This window comes from Antechinus flavipes, chromosome 2, assembly GCF_016432865.1.
Source record: "Antechinus flavipes isolate AdamAnt ecotype Samford, QLD, Australia chromosome 2, AdamAnt_v2, whole genome shotgun sequence".
Taxonomy (NCBI): domain Eukaryota; kingdom Metazoa; phylum Chordata; class Mammalia; order Dasyuromorphia; family Dasyuridae; genus Antechinus; species Antechinus flavipes.
In genome coordinates, this window is record NC_067399.1 from 232,001,651 (window position 1) to 232,022,729 (window position 21,079).

General features: G+C 40.7%; 1 protein-coding gene across 2 annotated transcripts; it reads right to left on the reverse strand.

Annotated features, from left to right (window-relative positions):
• Positions 1-5,324: 5,324 nt before the first annotated feature.
• On the reverse strand, positions 5,325-20,596 carry CCN5 (cellular communication network factor 5). 2 transcript variants are annotated; one of them, XM_051976497.1, is made up of 4 exons: positions 20,459-20,596; positions 14,992-15,208; positions 9,258-9,500; positions 5,325-7,278 (listed from the first exon to the last, which is right to left on the reverse strand). In XM_051976497.1, the coding sequence occupies exons 1-4, from the start codon at positions 20,516-20,518 to the stop codon at positions 7,055-7,057; spliced, it is 744 nt and encodes a 247-aa protein (XP_051832457.1). In that variant the 5' UTR covers positions 20,519-20,596; the 3' UTR covers positions 5,325-7,054. The 2 variants fall into 2 exon arrangements, with proteins under 2 accessions (XP_051832457.1, XP_051832456.1); XM_051976496.1 differs by having other exon boundaries at positions 7,186-9,500.
• Between the last annotated feature and the right edge of the window lie 483 nt (positions 20,597-21,079).

Sequence of the window (21,079 nt, forward strand, 5' to 3'; positions counted from 1 at the left end):
ATTAGTTTCCCTGAATTGTTCTGCCTCATTCTCCCTAGTGGCAAACCTCCCTTCCTGGCCATTAGGACTGAGATAATTAGGTCTGGGAGCCCTGACCAATAACATTCCAAAGAATCATAAACTGCAGATACGGCTTATCTCAGATACCTAGATGGTTCTCCTATCCTCTTCCCAACTTATCAGAATGTATGATCCTTCTTCACCCCCAACCTGTCAGAACTGAATTTATGGTCCGTTCCTGAAAGTTCCCACTACCAGTGCTCTACCCTCTCTGCCTTTGTTTCCCTATTGCTGGAGCCCTATAAGAATTCCTGGAATCCTTTGCTCCTTGCTGGATACTTTGAGACAAGAGTCCAATCCAGCTGACTAGTCCAAGCTCTCCATTAATAAAATGTTAAAAACCTCTAATTTCTATCTTGCCTCAGTTTCTCTGGCATTACACCATTTCCCTAGTTCTGTTAGAGATATGTTGTTTATCCTTCATTCTCAAAGAGGACTATGACATCAGAAAGGTGATGCCATGACATGCAAGAGAATTGGATTTAAGTGAGGGAGTCCAGTGCAAGATCATCTGCCTCACTTTCCCCTCCAGAGCCATCTGGATCCAGTGGCCAGATAGAGATTAGAATGACTGGAGATGGCCCTGGATGCAATGGGAGACCTTAACCTTTTAAAGCTTCAGCAGGTCTCAGCTTGATTGATTCAGTGATTAAGGCTAGGCAGCAATTGAAGCAAAGAACTTCCCTTTCACCTTGTTAAAAAAAAATCTAAATAAACAAATCTAGGAGGGGAAGACCCTCAAGGTTTCTAGACAAAGCAGAAATGATTGCTATTTACATTCAATTTGAGTCAATCAGAATCCAAACAATGACCAAAAGGGGCTCAGCCTGGGACCCATTGGTGCCCCATCAATAATAATCAGAGTGATTTTGGTTTAAGGTATGATCTTTAAGAAAGGGAGAGAGGGAAGAAAGAAAAATGGAGGGAGAAAGTAAGAAAGGAGGAAGGAAGGAAGGAAAGGAGGGAGGGAGGGAAGGAAGAAGAAAAGAAGGGAGGAAAGAAAGGAGGGAGGAAATGAGGGAGGGAAGGAGGGAAGGAGGAAGGGAAGAAGGGAGTAAGGGAGGAAAGAAGGAAGGGAAAAAGGGAGGAAAGGAGGAAAGGAGGGAAGGAGGAAGGGAGGAAGGGAAGAAGGGAGGGAGGGTAGAAGTAAGGAGGGAAAGAAAAATGAAAGAAAGGAGGGAGGGAGGGACAAAAGGAAGGAGGAAGGGAAAAAAGGAGGGAGGGAAGGAAGGAGGAAGGCAAGGAGGGAGGGACGAAAGGAAGGAGGGCAAAAGGAGGGAGGAATGGAGAAAAGGAGGGAGGGAAGGAATGAGGGAGGAAGGGAGGGAGGAAAGGAGAGAGGAAGGGAGAAAAGGAGGGAGGGAAGAAAGGAGAGAGGAAGGGAGAAAAGGAGGGAGGGAAGGAAGAAAGGAGAGAAGAAGGGAGGAAAGAAGGGAGGAAGGGAGAAAGGAAAGGAAGAAAGGAGAGAAGAAGGGAGGAAAGGAGGAAGGAAGGAGGAAGGAAAGGAGGAAGGAAGGAATTTCTTGCATAACATGACAAATATGGAAATATGCTTAAAATAATTGCACATATTTAACCTATATCAGTTTGCTTTCTATGTTGAGAAAGGGAAGGCAAAGGAGAAAGAAAAAATTTGGAACACAATGTCTCACAAAAATGAATGTTGTATTTAACATGTATTTGACTACCTGCCATCCGGGAGGTATGGGGGGAAGGAGGGGAAAAATTGGAACAGAAGATTTTGCAAGGGTCAGTGTTGAAAAATTACCCATGCATATGTTTTGTAAATAAAAAGCTATAATAATAATTTTAAAAATGAATGTTGAAAACTGTCTTTACATGTATTTGGAAAAATAAAATACTATTGGGGGATAAAACAAGTGGCTCTGTTTTATAGTGTAATGCCAGAGAAACTGAGGCAAGATAGAGATTAGAGAATTTTTAATATTTTATTAATTGGAGAGTATAATTGACTGGACAGGACTCTTGTCTCAAAGTATCCAGTGGTGAATGTGAGTTCTCAATGACATATATATCCATATGGCTCAGCTACAAGGGTAGACCAAGGCAGGGGAGGAGTCAGAACATTGAGAGTTGGAAGTTTCAGGACTATAAATTTGGTTCTAGCAGGATAGGAGGAAACTGGAAGCCAGAGTCAAGATGTCCACATAAACAGAAGTAAAGATGTCAATGAGGTATCCGGGATAGTCTTATCTTTTGGACTATTTAGAGGGAGATAGTGCCATAAATTCTTGGGGACATAAGGAGTTAGGAGCCAGGAAGTCCGAACTCCCCCTTATCTTGAGTCTCACATTGACAATTTATAACCTTAGAGCAAATGGTCCTCAGTCTTAATGAACCAGATAGGGGTTTTACAACTAAGGGGATTGAGGCAGAACAGTTAAAGAAACTGAGGCAGAACAATTCAGGGAAATTGAGGCAGAACCAGTTAGGGAAGCTGAGTTAGGACAATTAGGGAAACTGAGTCAGGACAATAAAAAAGAACTGTGGCACAACAATAGAAGAGACTAAAGTTCTAACGGGTTCAGTGACTTGTTCAATGGACTTGGAATCAGAGAACAGAGTCCAAATCCAATTTCACCTCAAAGGGCAGAGCTGGGAGGGACATTACAAGAAAAGCAGACTTAAACTTGATGTTAGATATTTTTTAATTCCCAGCAATTAGAGCTATCCCAAGATGGAATGAGCTCTTTTTGATGGTAATGGGCTCCTTTCTGCTTGAGGTCTTAGAGCCAAGGCTGGGTAATCACTTGTCTGGTGTATTGTAGATGGTATTTCTTTTCAGGTACCACTTGGATCATATACCACTTGGATCATATATCCTCCAAGTTCCCTTTTAACTTTGAAATTCCCCTACCATCTATGTGATCTTGGGCAAGTATCCTCACTGGCCTGAAACTTAAATCCTTCTCTAGAAAATGATTGTTTCTGAGCTGATTTGAGCTCTGTAGTCTCTTTCCACTTGGGACCCTCTAATCCTCTGGCTGAGCTAAGGTCATTGGGCAAGCTGTAACTGTGTCATGCCTTAAATCCAAGTTTCCTGATTTGCAAGCCAGCAGCAGTCTTACTAATTACACAGGACTGCCTCTTGGTAAGGATTACCATCCTTGATTTTGTAATTCTTAACTCTTATTTCAACTGGATGCTCTCCTTCTGAAGCCATATGGACACTGGGGTAACTAGTCCACTTCAAGAGTAAGGATTGGCTTTTTTCACTGGGATGTAATCTAGTAATAAGAAACCAGCCCAGAAATACTTTTTCTTTTTTCAACACTGCCCTCCAAAAAACTCTCCAACCCCCATCACACCAAAAGAGGATACTATTCAGCTAGTCTTCTACTGAATTCCCATTTGATTCAATGACCCTTTCTTTGTATATATCTCTAAGACATGTGTTACATTCTCATTTCTGCTTAAATGTGTGTGTAATAAAGCAGCTTGGCAGAGTGGCTAGAGGGTTGATCTTGAAGCCAAGAATATGTGAGTTCAAGTCCTGCCTCTAAAATATACTGGCTGTGTAGTCCAAGCCACTACCTCATAGTGCTCTAGTCTTCATCTATGACTATAAATTTTAGAGAAGATATTGACCTGTCTTGGTAGAGGGAGTTTCTTCTTCTGGGATACACCAGCAAAATCACAGGTCCAGTCTCTTTACCTATATGTATTTCTATCTTTGTGTTTCTGTTAGATTGCAAGCTTGTTGAGGGCAGGGACTGGCCTTATTTATCTTTGAATTTCCGTTAATGCTTACAAAGACCATTGATGAGGCTCTATGATATAGTGAGTGCAATCACAGAATCTGGAATCTAGAGACTTGGATTGATAAATTAGATACAGAGCTAGGAGAGACCTTAGAAGTCATTGACTTTACCACTTCATTTTTTTTCAGTTCAGTCATTTTCCAGTTTTGTCTGACTTTTTGTAATACCATGTAGGGTTTTCTTGACAAAGATATTTGAATTGTTTGACATTTCCTTCTCCAGCTCATTTTACAGATGAGGAAACTGAGGCAAACAGGGAAAAATAACTTGCCCATGGTTATACAGCTAGTAAGTGTCTCCAGGGCCAATTTGAATTCAGGAAGACGAATCTTTCTGACTCCAGGGCTGGAACTCTATCCACTATCCAGCCTCCTCATTTTACAGGTGAGGAAACTGAAGTTCAGGGAAGTTAAGTGATTTAGCTAAGATAATAAGTGGCAGAGCCAGATTCAAACCCAAGTTGCCTGCCTCTAAAACCTGCATTCTTCCTACCATGCCATACTACCTCTACATTCAATACTGTCTCTGTTACTGATTGTGTTAGTGATTGTGGGACCTTCTCCTCTCAAAAGTCCATTTCCTATTCCATAAAATAGAGATAATAATCACCACGTAATTTTTCTCCAATGTTATTACAAGAAAAGTACTTTGAAAATCTTGAAACATCAGAGAAGCAATTCTCAAAATGAACTATGGGACCTCTGGAGATCCCCAAAACTTTTTAAGGGAATTCTCAAGATCAAAATAATTTTTATCATAAAATGAAGATATTTTAATTTCTACTATGGTCAATATTGACAAATATAAACCACATAAACAAGAGCTCTTTGAAGGATGCTCAACAATTTTTAAGTTTGTAAAAGAGCCTTGAGAACAAAAAGTTTGAGAAATAAAAGCTATCCAAATCCAATAAACTTGGGATGGAAAAATGCCATCCACATCCAGAGAGAGAACTATAGAAAATGAATATGGATTGAAGCGTAGTGTTTTCACCTTTTGTTTGTTTGTTTCTTTCTCATGGCTTTTTCCCTTTTGGTCTGATTTTTTTTTTTTTTGCGCAACATGACAAATATGGAAATACTTTTAAAAGGATTGCACATGTTTAACCTATATCCAGATTGCTTGCTGTCTTGGGGAGGGGGAGATAAGGGAAAGAGGGAGAAAAATTTGGAACACATTGTCTTACAAAAAATGAAAGTTGAAAACTATCCTTGTATGTATTTGGAAAAATAAGATACTCCTGAAAATCTTTCAGAAAAGAGGAGAGAAACAGAAGTCATCATTATGTGACTTCTTTTAGCTCAGGGCAGGTGATCAAATAGCTTGGAAGAGGACATCTTGGAATCATGGGCCTTTAAACTTAAGTGGCACACTTAAGACTTAGGTGGCACAAAGAATGACATGTGATGAACTTGGTATAAGAAAGACCTGAGATTTTCAGTATTTCCCCCTAAAAAAAAAATTCCACAGTTTTCACTAAAATTTAATCAGAAATATCTTTATTCAAATTCTCTAAGGCCTGGTATGTGACTTTGTTCATGCATAGTCCGATTTCTGAGAATGTGGATTCTGCTATATCTGCTTTAAGCATATACCCACCCTTGTGTCCTCTTCCTTTTGGGGATTCAAAGGCAAGGGTTGCCATAGGACATTAGGAGTTTCCACAAAAATGCTTTAATAGACTCAGAAGTACATTGAACAAGCATATCTTTAGGGGATAAAAAGCCAGGAACACTACTGGCACTACTTTCCACATGCATTGTACTTGACTCCCAGTGGAGCTATAGATCCCAGAGGTCACTTCCATGGCAGTCTTGGGAGCTCAGTATAATGTGTGGGTTTTTCACACTGAACCCTGGGTCTCCAAAGGGCCTTCTCTTGGGGCTGCCAACCATGTCTCCAACTACATTAAAAATAGATTACTGGAGATAGAAAGGGACTTAGAGATTATTGATCTTGTTTCCTCATTTTACATAGGGAAACTGAGGCCCCACAAGACAAAGGGGCTGTTCCAAAGATATAAAGAGCCAGAAATCCTTAGAAATGGATATTTGGTTCAATTCCACAGTGTTCTTGTCCTATTTAAAGTGCTAGCCCTCTCAGAGAACGTTGAGATTCATTCTTGTTCTGCATTGTCTTCTAGAGAATGCTCAATAGAGAATTTATGAAGATTCTTCTATCATGGGGATTCTGTGACTTTGTTCACATGTTCAGTCTTGGGTAAATAGGAAAGTTAAGTTCTTGTGGGGTTTTTTTTCTTAAGAACAGTCTGTTCAGTTCCAAAAGACTCATGATGAAAAATGTTATCCACATTCAGAGAAAGAACTGATAGATTCTGAATGCAGATCAAAGCATATTGTTTTTCACTTTTTTCCCCATGTTTTTGGTCTGTGTCTTCTTTCACAATATGACTAATACAGAAATATGTTTTTCATGGTTGCACATATATAACCTATATGAAATGGTTTACAGTCTTGAGGAGAGGGGAGAAGGGAAAGAATTTGAACCTCAAAAAATTTAATGAATGTTAAAATTTTTCTTTATGAATAATTTGGAAACATAAAATGTTATTTAAAAAAATAAAAAAGAAACATAAAAAACAAAGTGCAATATAGATGTAAAAGAAAAGAGAACAGTCTATCAACTAAATAGCTCTTTGCTAGGTCTCAGTTTCTTCTGAAGAATGAAGGGTTGCACTAGAAGTTCTTAATTTTTTATGTCATAGATACCTTTGGCAGTCTGATAAAGCCTGTAAACCATTTCTTTGAATAATGTTCTTTTAAAATACCTAATAGAGGCAAATTTTAAAGGTTAGTGAAATTACATAAGTAATTTTTCCCATTTACGTTCACAGACCATTTGATGTCTATCCCATTAGATGATCTTGAAGATTTTTTCCCCCATATTCTGTTCTGCTAAGAGGACTTAAGTCTACAGAGGTGCACTGAGTCTTGGCTGGTTGGAGTGTCTTGGAGAAGCTCAAAACCTAATCATGAGTTCTAGAAGCTGGAAGGTAGATATGAGCCTTATTAGTATCTCCATTTGAGAGGATGAGTTTCTTTCAAAGAAAAATTTTGGAGCAAAAGGTCAGAGCAGCCTGAAGGAAGCCTCAGAGGGAGATGAGGTTGGCAGGCAGTCTCCAAGTCTGACAAGTTGGAGGCTCTCTTGCCTCAGAAGCTTCTATCCATAAGCATGGACAGGAACACCTCTCTTTACGGGGTATTGGTGACACTGAGGTGGGGCACTCTTAAAGGAGGACAGGCCCTCAGGAGGCACAGGCGACGCTGGATCTCCAGCCGGCAGTGTGGATTCTGATTAGTCACCCGGGTGGCCATACCCAGCCCACAGGTAGCTGAACAAGGGCCCCACAATGTGCTCCATTCCTGGCAGACAAATTGAGGGGACAGTGGTGCTGGAGGTCCCAGGAACCGGGGCACTGACCAGGAAGGAAGCATGAGACATTGCATCAGCAATTTCTTAGAAACTCAACTTTTGACAGCAAGAACCAGAACGAGATAATAGGCAGCCAGCTAGGAGTAGGCACCCCACACAGCACAATGAGAGATGCATTAATATCTATAATACCAGAAAAATCTCCATCTCCGTGGGCTGTAGGGACTGATTTTGGAATAAGTCAAATTGTTTGTGTTGTTCCATGTTAGTCAAAAGCTCAAAGCCTCCAGGTACCAGGTTCACACATGGGGAAATTTTTATACCTGATCAAGCTCAAATGCTTAGTCCCAGCTCTATGACCAGACTTTCCCTGTCCCTCTCTGTTCAGGGATGTGGCGAGGATTTTAGAAGAGTTTAAGATTGCAGGAGTTAGTGAACATAGAGTTACACTAGTTCATCCAGTCTCTGCTTTCTTGCCTTTTGCCTCTCCTTTACCTCCATGGAATCATCTTTTACTTGAACTTTATAATGGTTTCAGACTAAGATTTTCTACCTCTAGTCACCCCCCCCTCCAATCTTTCTTTCATATAGTACTAAATATCTTCCTTATGCATAGCTATTCTGTCTATTACTCCTCTGCTCAGAAACTTTTACTGGCTTCCTATTGCACACTAAATAAAATTTAAACTTCTCCTTGTTGTTGTTTGTCCTTCCTTCTCAAAGAAAGCCATGATATCAGAAAGGGGATGCCATAATCTACTAGTAAATTGGATTTAGGTGAGGGAAGGCTATGCAAGGTTATCAGCCTCACTTTGTTCTCCAGAGTTATCTGGATTTAGTGGCAAGATATAGATCAGAACAAATAGTCCTAGATGCAGTAGGAGACCTTGACCTTTTTAAGTTAAGATCTTTCTCAGGTCTCAGTTTGACTTAATCTAACATTCAAGGCCTTTGCAAATCAGCCTCCATCCTGCCTTTTCAAATTTATTTTCACATCCTTCTCCAGAATCTGTGCTCCAATCATATTAGATTATTTACTATCCCCTCCATACATAACTCACTCTTTCCCAATTCTACATTCCTATAGTAGATAGACTAATAGTTTGGTCAACTTGAGTTCAAATCTCACTTCAAATATTTATTAATTATATGAACCTACACAAGATACATCACCTTTCTAGCCTCAATTTCCTTATCTGTAAAATGAGGGATTTGAACTTGACCTCTAAAGTCTCTTCCAACTAAAAATCTATGGTCTTTACTGATCTTCCCTGTGCCTGAAGTGTCCCCCTTGCCCTTCTATTTATTGAAATATTGACGATCCAATCTAAATGCCACTTCCTCATGAAAACTTTCCCTGAACCTTCTCTTTTTCTTTCTTTTCCTTTCCCTTACTCCTCCATCCTATAGGTAAGAGTTTTTTTTTGTTTGTTTTGTTTGGTTTTTTGTTGTTTTTTTTTTTTTTTTTACTTTTGTCAATATCTATCTAGCACATTAACTGGCACATACTAGGCAATGGAATAATGTTTAGGGTTGGATGGAAAGGAATAGAATTGAATGACTTCTAAGTTCCTTTTCTAAATCCTAACAATTATATAAATCACTTGATCATTCTTGGTCTTGGTATCATGGAGGTAATTGGTAAACTGGAGGAAATCACACTTACATTCTCAACTTCATATCACAGACTGCTGTGAGGGAAGTACTTTGTAAACCTTGCTGTGCTAAGAATTCTTACTATTGTTGTTATTAGCATCGTAATCATCATCTAAACTTTTTATCTTTCCCAGCAACTAAACTTTATACACTCTAGGTGTTTAACAAAATCACAGTGGAAACTACCACAAAACAAAAGAAAGGGAGCATTGTGGTCACTGCTCCACACCTTTCTGTGTGAGCTAAGATAATGGGAAAGTTTGGGAACAGCAGAGAACAGAGGGGAAGGAATGTGGCACTGAAGTGGAACATGGAGACTAGAAGGTACTGAGTCAGACTTGACTGACCCTGGGTTTGGTACATTACCTGCTGCTGGGATGGGTTGGACTCCCTGGTCACAGACCCATTCTTGGCAGCACTTCCCAGGAACATCAACTCGTTTAGGGTAGGGACAGTCCCAGGTGGGCAGCCGCACATCCTCACTACACAGGGGGATGCAGGTGAAGCCCCCATCTGAGCAGTGGCATTGGAACTTGCAACTCGGCTGAAAGATCTCCCCATCTTGATAGATCCTCCCATTCACCTCACAGCTGCCATCATCCTCTAGAACTGTGAAGGGAAAAATCAAGACCCCCACACCCAGCCAGGTATAATAACAGTCGCTCATATATATTTAAAGAAACAATCTATCAAACCTATACAGCATAATCAGCAATTGTTACCCTGTGTATTAGACAATAGAGCAGTTAATATGGGATCCTATTAATAATTTTGTTGCTACTTTGTTGTTCAGTTGCATTTGACAATTTGGGTTGTATGTTTGTTTGTTTTGGCAAAGATACTGGACTCATTTGCCATTTCCTTCTCCAGCTCATTTTACAGGTAAGGAATTAAGGTGGACAAGTTAAGTGACTTGGCCCAGGATCACACAGCTAGTAAGAGTCTGAAGTCAAATTTGAATTCAAGAAATTGTCTTCTTGATACCAAATGCTCTTTGCACTATGGAGCCACATAGCTGCCAGTAAATATCAGAGCCAGGATTCCAACCCATGTCTCCACATTAGAATGCAAAACACCACAAAATCCTGTCTCTCGTAATTTAGGACTTATTGGGACTTCTTCTGGACTTGTTTCAGATGTGTATAATTTGTCTCCCCAACTAGTCTATGACCTCCTTGAGGAAAGAGATTTTGTCTTTTTGTATCTTTATATCTTACGAACCAGAGCTGAGAGAGATCCCCTCTCATCGTACAGATGAATGTAAGTAAATGACAAATTCAGGATCCCCCTTCCCCCGCCCCTGCATCACAAGTCACTTGGGACTGAATGTTGTTGGTAAAAAGAGAATTCCCCAACACAGGAAAAGACCGAGACAGTTTCAGATCTAGCTTTCAGGGAATCTGTCATAAAAATGTAGAGTTAGAAAGTAAGGGGGACTATGGGGACTTGAAATGAACAAATTCAGGATCTGTCTTCAATTTCAGAGGTCTTTCTACTCTTCTACCTTGCTTATTTCCCTCCCATTGTGGAGAACAGGTTGCCAGTGCTAAATAAAGACTTGTTAGAAAGGCACATTGGAGCAGTTTTGAATGAGAGTCTGGCTCCCAGTCTTTCCCTCAAAGAGCTAGGGGGTAGGTGGGAGCACACACTGTCCCCCTACCACCATGTTCTCATGCGGCCTCCCAAAAGTAAGAGGTCAGTTCAGACTCCAAACTTTATGCAACTTTGGGCTGATGCCATGTGGACACCCGTTTCCTAGAAACCAAGGAGTAGCTGGCTGCCACCTTAATCTCCTGCTCCAGACAGGCTGGGGTATGAGTCCCTGGAGACCTCCTGTCTCCTTGTCGATAAGATTGTCTTGTAAACAGTGGCATCTGTTTAGGAAAATCAGTTGTGGAGGAAACAGTGGGGGTAGGGGAGAGCTTTAATCTTAGTTGTTTTTTCTGGTACCTTTCATGACAGCTGTCAGGAGGCTCACTCCTCTCATGCCTGAGTTGGGCAGGGGCCAGACCTGAAAACCCAAGGACTTCCTATCTTTCTGATACCCAATATATTCCCAGGAAAGCCAGAGAACGAATGTGCTTATGTGTGCTTTTGAGCACATATGAGTGTGGTATGTGAGCACAATGACAGAGAATACCCCTCCTTCAGGTTCCTGGCTTCCTTAGAAAGAGAATTGTATTAAGAGAAGACCAGGGTTTGAACCCAGCTGTGCCATTGATTTGCTGTGTGGCTTTGGATGTCACTTCCTATTTTAGGCTTCAGGTTCCAAGTCCATAAAATCTGTATTATGGGAAATGCCATCAATTGGCATAGTACCAGGAAGCAGTACAGAGAGCTAACCCACTAAACTTCTCTAAATAGAACTAGGAAATTTTGTTTCAGACCAAATTCTGTTAATGAAATCTAAGAAAGAGTCACAATTTTTTCCACCCCAGGTTATCTTAGGGAAACAGAGAAGTCTGTGGTTAGAGGGGACAGAGTCTGACTAGGAGTGCCATGCAGAGAGCACAGGGGAAAGGACCAAAGAAAGACTATGTACCAGGCAAGAGAAAGTTCAGACTCACATCAGAGTATCCCCAGAACTATACTAGGGCACCTCAATAGAAACAGAGACCTTTTATTACCCACTATCCAGGCTGTATGACAAACCTAGGGTGGTGTTCCCAAGTAAGGAGGTATTGCAGGTGCTTGGAAGTGTGAGAAAAAGAGAAAATTCAGAAGCAAGTAGCAGTGATATAGCCCAGACCTTGGGGAAGAGCAAGGCCTCAGTTCCAACTTCTAGGCCCAGATGAAGTCTACAGAGTAATAACAAGAGTGGGAATTCCAGACCACTGTGGGGCCTGAAGTTCCATGATACTGAATGAGCAAAGTTTCCAAGCTTATTAACAGTGGTTAATACAACAGCAATTTACTCTTATTCACTTCCAAATCCAGACCAGGAACTTGAAGAAGTTAGACCAGGGGACAGCACTGAAAGCTTTAAGGTTCTCATGAGTTGTCCCTGAGAGCCTGAATTATACAATACTTGGTGTATTGAATTACACCAAGAAAACAGCAACAGAAAAGGCCCACACCTTCCCTCCAGAAGTATAGCAGAGCCTACCCTTCACATCAAGTCCACTGTCAGGAAGTAGGCTGGAAGAATGAGTAATAAATAAATAAATAAATGTTATGATGTTCAAGGGAAGAGAATGACTCGAAAACATCTAGAAGAAAGGATTAAAAGAAAAATGTAACTTAGGACTAGATTCAACTATAATTCCTGGAAGGGATGTACTAATTTTTTTAAAATTTTAAATGTTTTTATAAATAGAATGAGAGAACTAGAAGAAAATATTGGAAAAGAAATGAAGACTATAGAAGAGAGAATTGCAAGGAGTGGTAATCACTTAGCACTTATTTACAAGTACAAACTCCCTGAAAATTAGAAAGAACTGAAGAGAAAACCATTGGCTTTATGAGCCAATGGGAAATAGTAAAACCAACTCAAAAGAATGGAAAAAGTAAAAGAAAATTTCATAACAAAAACCAAAACCAAACATGAAAACCTGACTTGGAAAATAGATCAAGAAGAAAAAACGTTAAGAATTATTTTACTGAAATCTGTGACCAAAGATGAACTAGAGACCATTACTGATCACAAAATAGAAAATTTTGATTATATCAAATTAAAAAGCCTTTGTACAAACAAAACTAATGCAAACAAGATTAGAAGGGAAGCAACAAACTGGGAAAGCATCTTCACAGTTAAAGGTTCTGATAAAGGCCTCATTTCCAAAATATATTGAGAACTGACTCAAATTTATAAGAAATCAAGCCATTCTCCAATTGATAAATGGTCAAAAAATATGAACAGACAATTTTCAGATGATGAAATTGAAACTATTACCACTTATATGAAAGAGTGCTCCAAATCACTATTGATCAGAGAAATGCAAATTAAGACAACTCTGAGATACCACTACACACCTATCAGATTGGCTAAGATGACAGGAAAAAATAATGATGAATGTTGGAGGGGATGTGGGAAAATTGGGACACTGATGCATTGTTGGTGGAGTTGTGAACGAATCCAACCATTCTGGAGAGCAATCTGGAATTACGCCCAAAAAGTTATCAAACTGTGCATACCCTTTGATCCAGCAGTGTTACTTCTAGGCTTATATCCCAAAGAAATCCCTGTTTGTAGTGGCTAGAAACTGAAAATTGAATGGATGCCCATCAATTGGAGAATGGCTGGGTAAATTGTGGTATATAAATGTTATGGAATATTATTGTTCTGTAAGAAATGACCAGCAGGATGAATACAGAGAGGTTTGGAGAGACTTACATAAACTGATGCTAAGTGAAATGAGCAGAACCAGGAGATCATTATACACTTCAACAATGATACTGTATGAGGATGTATTCTGATGGAAGTGGATTTCTTTGACAAAGAGACCTAACTCAGTTTCAATTGATCAATGATGGACAGAAGCAGCTACATCCAAAGAAAGAACACTGGGAAATGAATGTGAACTATTTGCATTTTTATTTTTCTTCCTGAGTTATTTTTACCTTCTGAATCCAATTCTCCCTGTGCAACAAGAGAACTGTTTGGTTCTGCAAACATATATTGTATCTAGGATATACTGCAACATATTTAACATATATAGAAAAAACCAAAGTTGCATAGGATCTTTGAAGTTCAAGCACAGGAGTTAAGAGAAACAGAAAAAAGTAAATATCAAAAGATAATAAACAAGGAAAAGTTATTTATATTCAAATATGAAGAGATGTTACATACATCCCCTCTTAACCTTATTACTATCTAGACTCTTAGATGGAGTTTAGTTAGATAAGTTCTGAGAATGATTCACTTATGCTTTGATGATCTTTTTATGAAAAGAAGGGAAGAGGAATATACTAGGTTGGAGGGAATGGATAGGAAACTTAGGGGAAATTATCTCAATCAAGATGAAAAACAAACATTTATGTAGACAAGGAGGGGATGAGAAGAGTGGCTGGCTCTTGAAACTCATTTTCATCTTCTCTGATCAAAAAGGGAAAGAATACAGAGACAGGGAAAGGAAGAAGGAGAGAGAAGGGAGGGGAAGGAGAAGGAAAGGGAGGGACAGAAAGACACAGAGAGGAACACAAAGAGAAGACAGAATCTGGCAAACACAGAGACAGCAAGAGAGAGAGAGAAACAAACAAGAGAGAGGGAAGGAGGGAGAAAGAGAGGGAGAGGGAGAAGGAGAGTGAGAGAGAGGAATGAGTACAGAAATATATTTCAAGGAAATTGAAGAGAGGTTACATGATTTGTCTATAAAATAAAATCAGATTAGATGGCCTCTGAGGTCCTTTCAATTAAAAGTATATTTTTATTTCCTTCCATCTCTAAAATTCTGTCACTTGATAACTCTTCTAAGCCAAAAAAAAATGATTTAGATTTTTAATTTAAGTTACTCCAAAGGGTCCTCAGCAGACTTCGGTTCCTGAAGCAGGTAGGTACTAGAGGACTTGGCTAGTTGTAGGGTCCTTCATAGTCTACCTCAAGCTCTACCTTCTCCAGGAAGCCTTTCTTGACCACTCTCAACCTGCAGTGATGTCTTCTTAAGAAATCCATTAGATTGGTTTAGTGGAAGAATCACACAACTTAGAGTTCAAGAATGCTATATTTGAATCTTGGCTCTGATACTTTTTAGTTGTGTGAACATGGACAAATTAGTTCCTTTCAGTTTCTTTTTCTATAAGATGATAGTGTTGAACTGGATGACCGCTAATGTTTCGTTCAGATCTATCATTCTATATGTCTTTAGGTCCTTTCTGTATCTCACATTATGAGATTTTTTTGGCCTGAGATCTTTCTCTGTCCCCTGTGATTTCAGTGAAGACAACCCTATCCCAGACACTGTCCTATCCAGGAAATGACTCCAAAGGCCAAATCCAAGGCAGCTTGTGCTCAGAGGGAGTCTGGACAACTTCCAAATGTCCCTGGTACCTCTGCTCTCAGAGAAAGTTCATTTGTTGAGGACTAGCCCTGGAGGAAATTCCAATCTTTTATACCCAGTCTGCTTCCCATCCTTATCCCTTCTAAGTTCACAAACATGCTTACAGTTACAGGTGCCTCTCCTGTCTCCCAGGGTGGTACTGTAGTTACAAACTAGTCCCTGGCTCTGGTCACAGATATTTAGTTGGTCACAGGGCTCCCCCAGCCTTCGAGCACACACCCTGCAGCAGCCACAACCATCCAGGACCAGAGGTGCCCCAGGAGGGCAATGTGGGGGTAACCAAGGACAGGTACATGGCATCCGGCAGAGCTGAGCATACACCTGTAAAGACAAAAACCTTGGTCACTTGGTTTCAGGACAGGAATACCAGGAAGACTGGGCAATGATAGTATCTCCCATTTCTACAGTGTCCTGAGGCAGCTTTAATATAAAATGCCCTGGATTAGAAATCAGATGACACAGATTTGGATCCTAGTTCTGCCACTCTGTGAAACTCTAACCAAATCCTATTCCTCTGTCTCTCTTTCTTTGTCTCTCTCTCTTTCTCTCTCTCTCTTGCTCTCTCTCTCACTCTCTCTCTCGCTCTCGCTCTCGCTCTTGCTCATATATATATATAATGGAGAGATTAATCTGCCCTACCTTTCTCCCCAATGTCATAAGAACAAAATGAAATGAGAACTGGGAAAATATCTGGAAAGCCAAGCAACAGAGAGATGATAATTAAAGGGACATGATTCCTAATTGGCTGAAATAATGCTGAGTTACAATACTGTAAAGCTATGTGAAGGAAGAAGGGATTTCAAAGATACAGATATTAGAGAGAATTAGTTGAGAGAGACAAATTAAGACTTCTGAGTGGCAGTTAGATTTCTATTAGAAAAGCCAACATGTGGGGAGCTGGCCCCCAACATCAACTTTGACTTCCAGAACTTGCAACACTAAAGACTCTTAAAAGCAAATTCCCCTTGGTGAGACAGCTAAAATCTTTTCTCACTCCCAGCTGAAGAGTTCTTTTATTTTTGTGCCTTCTTTGGTCTATTTTAATCTGTATAACTTCTCTAATTTCTCTTTACTGCTTATTTTGATAGAGGTGTACTGGCTATTTATAATGATCTTTTGTGCAGCCAACATTTGGTGGAAGGGAGCAAAACTAGCAGTAGCAAACTAAGCATTACTCTCCCTTTGAGAGGACTCAGAGAAAGTAGAATTTGTCTTGAACCCCACAAAATATTCTACCCTAGACTATTAGTGTTTGAGGTGAGTAGATGTTATTCTAGCCCAAAACCCTTCTTGGAGAGAGGTAAGGGAAAGAGCAAGAGCCTAACTCTAGTTCTCATCTTACTCTTCAAAAAAACAAAAATTAAAGTCCTCTTTGGAGAAAGCTAGATTTCAGATGAGATATCTATGCTACATCCAAGCTAAGAGTCTACATATTTAGAATGCAACCTACAGCTATTTTATGAGGATACTGAATTGAATTTAGAGATGGAATAAATCTTAGAGATCATGTAGTCTGACCCAATAATTTTATCTAGGAAGAAATTTAGGGGAAGTAACTTATTCAAAGTCACATAGAACTATTTAGTGGTAGAATAAGGATTCAATTCAAGTCAATTCACCATATGACTATCCAATAACAGTCCAAACCTTGTGAACATGTCCAGCATGATCTGCCTGATGAAATCCATGCAGAGGTACTCTACAACTGTTTTTGACAACTTACTGTAGGCCTTTTAACTGGTTATTGACTCAAAAGTGGGTGTGTAAACAAAAATGTTAACCATTTGAACTGATCTCTCTCTTTCCTGGCAGAGACTGTGGTAAGCCTCCTGGTGGAGAGAGAGAGAAATAGTGAAAGCAATGACTTTCCAAGAAAGTCTCTCCACCTGGGCAAACATGTGGGTATGAACATAGTACCTCTGTCTCTTTGTCTTTTTGTAAATGTCCTTTTTGGCTCTTAGAAGAATGAGTTTTGGAGGTGCAACAGATCAGGCAAAAGTAGATCATGTGAGATTCGGTCAAGGAACTGGCAGCCCACTGAACCTAGTAAATGATGACTCATAGGCATGTAGCCCAGTACTTACTTGGTCCTGGTAGCAGAGATGCCAGTTTCCATAAGTAGAGGAATGACTTCCATCTATTTTCTGTGCTGTATTCAGAAATAAACTCAATGGGGCAAATGCTTTGTAGTAAATTAAGTTTGAGGCTATTCTTCCTAGAGACTAAGATTGAACCCCTTCAGCAAGGACAAATCAGTAACATACATCCATGCCATGAATCACTGGCTACAGACAGCTGCTGTTAAGATGGGATGTGCTAAGCTACTCAGGATATAGCAGCTCACTCACTGATGGGCAGCTACTGTCTTGGACAAGGTGCTACTGCCTTCTCTTCAGTTGAAGTGCTATGGGGCTCCTTCTAAGACAACGATCTCAATAAAAGTCTTACTCTCAGAGCCTCTTCTTCAACACTGAAACTGTCATCGCCGGGCAGGAGATAAGAAAAGTGTGACACTTTCTATCCTTCTTTGCTCCAAAGTTCTTTCCCTATGGAAGCCATTACATGGAGCATTCACATGATGATGCTTTTATTCAGTCATTTCCAACCCCCCTCCCAAAGTCCTTTGGGAAATTAGATAGATGATAGAGAGAGAGATAAGTAGATAGATAGATAGATAGAGATAATGAAATATAGATATAGCTTGGGACAAAGGTGGTACTATAAATCTGCTCTATAGGCAAGTTTATAGTTTCACCAGCCTCTCTAAAAGCAATTGAACTATTCAAGCCTATTGAATATTGAAGCCTATATCAAAAGAACTATTCTTTCTATGGATGGGAATGCCTATTATGTACCTGAAAATTTTACCTTTTATTTTTAAAAATCTCTTGTCTTTTCAGATATTTATCTTTTTCCACTGTCTCACCATGGCACCCCATTTTATAATAATAAAGTTCCAGAGACCCACTCCAAGCCTAATTCTCATGCTGAGTTAGTTTCCTCACAAGACTAATGATTGGAAATGGCTACACCTTCTGGAAGAATCCCAGCATAGTGGAAGATGTGCTGAATTTGGAGCCATTGGACCTGGGTTCAAATCCCTCCCAGTGTGATCTTGGACAAGTTACATATTTAGCTCTCCAAGCATGGACTAACTGATCTCTAATCTATGATCCTATGATTTTCTTTAAGATAACCTGTAGAAGGATATATTACATTTAGCATCTAAAGACTTAAGTCTGAATCCCTATTCTGTATGTAACCTCATAAGGAGTGATCTTGGACAAGTCTCTGTGTATTCCTCCGGTTGATTTATTTTAATGAGCACTTGAGTCAAATGATCTCAGAAGTTCCCTGTACATATAAGTCCTATGAGCCTATAAAATGAGTAATTTCCCCAGGATCACACAGATAGCTTAGTGACAAAACTGGAACTCAAATTTAAGTCTCTTGGCTTCCAGAATGGATAGAATTTGGAAAAAGAAGGGAAAAGGGGAAGAGAAGAAAAGAAACAAACATTATTTTAGGGGTAGAGTAACCTATACATGTAAACATCTTATATTAAGCATTAAATAGCTGTGTGATTTTGAACATGTTATTTCCCCTCTCTGGGCCTCACTTTATTTATTTGTAGTATAAAGGAGTTAGAAAATCTATTTAAAAAAAAAACAATTTCCAGTTGTGTCACTTAATCTCTCTGTGCCTCAGATTCCTATGTATAAAAGAAGAACGTTGAACTCAATAGCCCTTCCAGATTGAAATCTTTGATTCTGTGTTTCAAGATGTACCAAGAGTTTATGAACTTCTTCCTCCCTAGATTCAGTGCTACTGGCCTAGACCTATCACTTACCCATTCTTCCCTTTACCCTTCTCCCCTGCCCCTAATTTAGAAATCCACAACCTGTCTGAAAGAATCTAATTTTTCTCCCAGAAAACTGTTGTGGTTTTAAGTGTTCGTGATGACTAAATCCTTTACTCATAGCATAGGCTTCTAGCCAGATTCCTGGGAGAGAGAGAAGCAATTAGAGGAGAGGGGAGGGGAGAGTGTATCTAAGCGAGGTTTTTTGTTGTTCTTTTTTTGGGGGGGGGATTATTGTTGTCTGTGTTAATGTTCTTAAGTTCTTTTTTATTCTAGGAACCTTGTTCCCATAGTGGCTCCCAGTCCTTCCTCATTACCTGCCCTCCCCCTCCCAAGTAGCCTTCCCTGGCCATCATCTCCTTTCCCTGCTTCCAATATTTTTTGAAAACCATGCTTTCACATGCCTCTAGAAAGAAGCAATTAAAGAAAGCAACAAGATAAAGGGATATTAGGGAAAGGGGGTTCTTAGACCTCCTGCCTCTAGTCTCCCTGTCTTTTCCTTGCAGGGGATAGATAGATAGAATAATGGCTGAAAGAAGGGAAAGAAGAGAAAGAGTAGAAAGAGAAATGAGAGGAGAGAAAAGGAGGAAGAGGGGGAGATAGAGAGAAGAAAGGAAAAAGAAGAGAATGGAAAAGAAAGGGGAAAAAGAAAAGAGAAAGAGATGGAAAGAGGGAAGGAAAGGGATGGGGAAAAGGAAGGAAGGGAAGGGAAGGAAGGAAGGGAGGGAGGAAGGAAAAGAGGAAGGGAAGTAGAAAAGATGGGGATGGAGAAAAGGAGTGAAGGAAGGAAAGGAGGGAGGGAGGAAGGGAGGGAGGGAGAAACAAGGATAAAAGGAGGAAGGAAAGAAGGAAGGAAGGGAGGAAGGAAGGAAGGAAGGAAGAAAGGAAGAAGGAAAGAAGAAAGGAAAGGAGAGAGAGAGAAAGAAAGAGAGAGAGAGAGAGAGAGAGAGAGAGAGAGAGAGAGAGAGAGAGAGAGAGAAAAGTGAGGAGGAAAGAGATGTTCAATCACTGAAGTCTGAAGCAACACACTCACCTCTGAAATGGGCCCCTGGGCACCATTCAGAAGTACATGGCACTCGAGCAGTTTTTGCCCCAGATACCTACATCCCGGAAAGTAAAGTGATTGGTCAGGTTGCCAACGAGCATGAAATTGCAGTGATATCATGGCTTGTGATATTTCCAACTCGGGAGATGCCTGGAACAAGGACCCGAAAAATTCCAGAGGGATAGACCGATGGCAACTGCGAAGAGCCGGCAGCCCTCAGTCAGCGCCCACGCAGTGCTGTCCAGCCCAGCCCGGTGCACATCTGCTCCCGGTGCCTTAATCAATGTTCCACGATTTCCAGGGACAGCACCGGAATTGAGTGCCTGCTTCCAGGCACCTCGCTTCCCCTAGAAGGCAGCGGACGGACGGATTCCTGAGCGCAACCTTGTCACTGATGTACTACTAAACCTAGTCACTCATTGGCTCTCTCCTCTCCGAGATGTTGGGAGAGAAGGCATCATTCCTTTCCCCGGATCTCGGGGTGAAAGGGCTCAGGGATGGGGACAGAACGGAGGGCATGCAGGGGGAGGCAGCTTGGTGGGGCTCAGGGTCATGGGGAGATGTGGAGAGAAGGCATGTGGTAAATCTTTCCTCCTCTTTTTTTTTTTTTAAATTAAAGTCTCAAACGAGAGGACTTGAATACAGTAAGGTGTAGCAATTCCCTTACCTCAGACAGGAGGCAGAGGATAGAGAGCGCGAGGAGAGGCCTCTCCCGTGGAGTTCTCATGGTGCTCCCGGCTCTCTGGCTTCACCATATCATTCCCCTCGCAGCTGGAAGGCGGCAGTGTGAGTGTGAGTGTGTGTGTGTGTGTGTGTGTGTGTGTGTGTGTGTGCAGCCGGCCGATGGCTCCAGTCCAGTCCTGTGGGTCTTATACTCCAAGGGTTCTGATGTCACTCAGAGAATGAAACACAAACACGAGTAGGTTTGGACGGGGCTCAGCATTCTTTCCTCCCCACATTCCGGCTGACATTTTCATTCACCTCAAGGTGAGGCCCCATAACCCATTGAGAAGGCAGAGGGGAGTCTTGATCTAGGATGGCTGGAGTCCTGAGAGGAAAAGCTGTCCAGCTAGCAGCTGTCCCAGCTCCTCTCTACCCTTCAGGCCAGCAATCCCTCCCTGGGGGAGTCTGCTTTTCATATCTGGGCATTTGAGAGCCTGCAGGATCACCCCCTCGCTGGACTGTCAGAAACAGCTAGGGCAAGGACATCTCACTTTACTTCAGAGAAACTATATTTCAATATACAAAATGATTTTTTAAAATCATTTTTAAATGATTTTTCATTTAA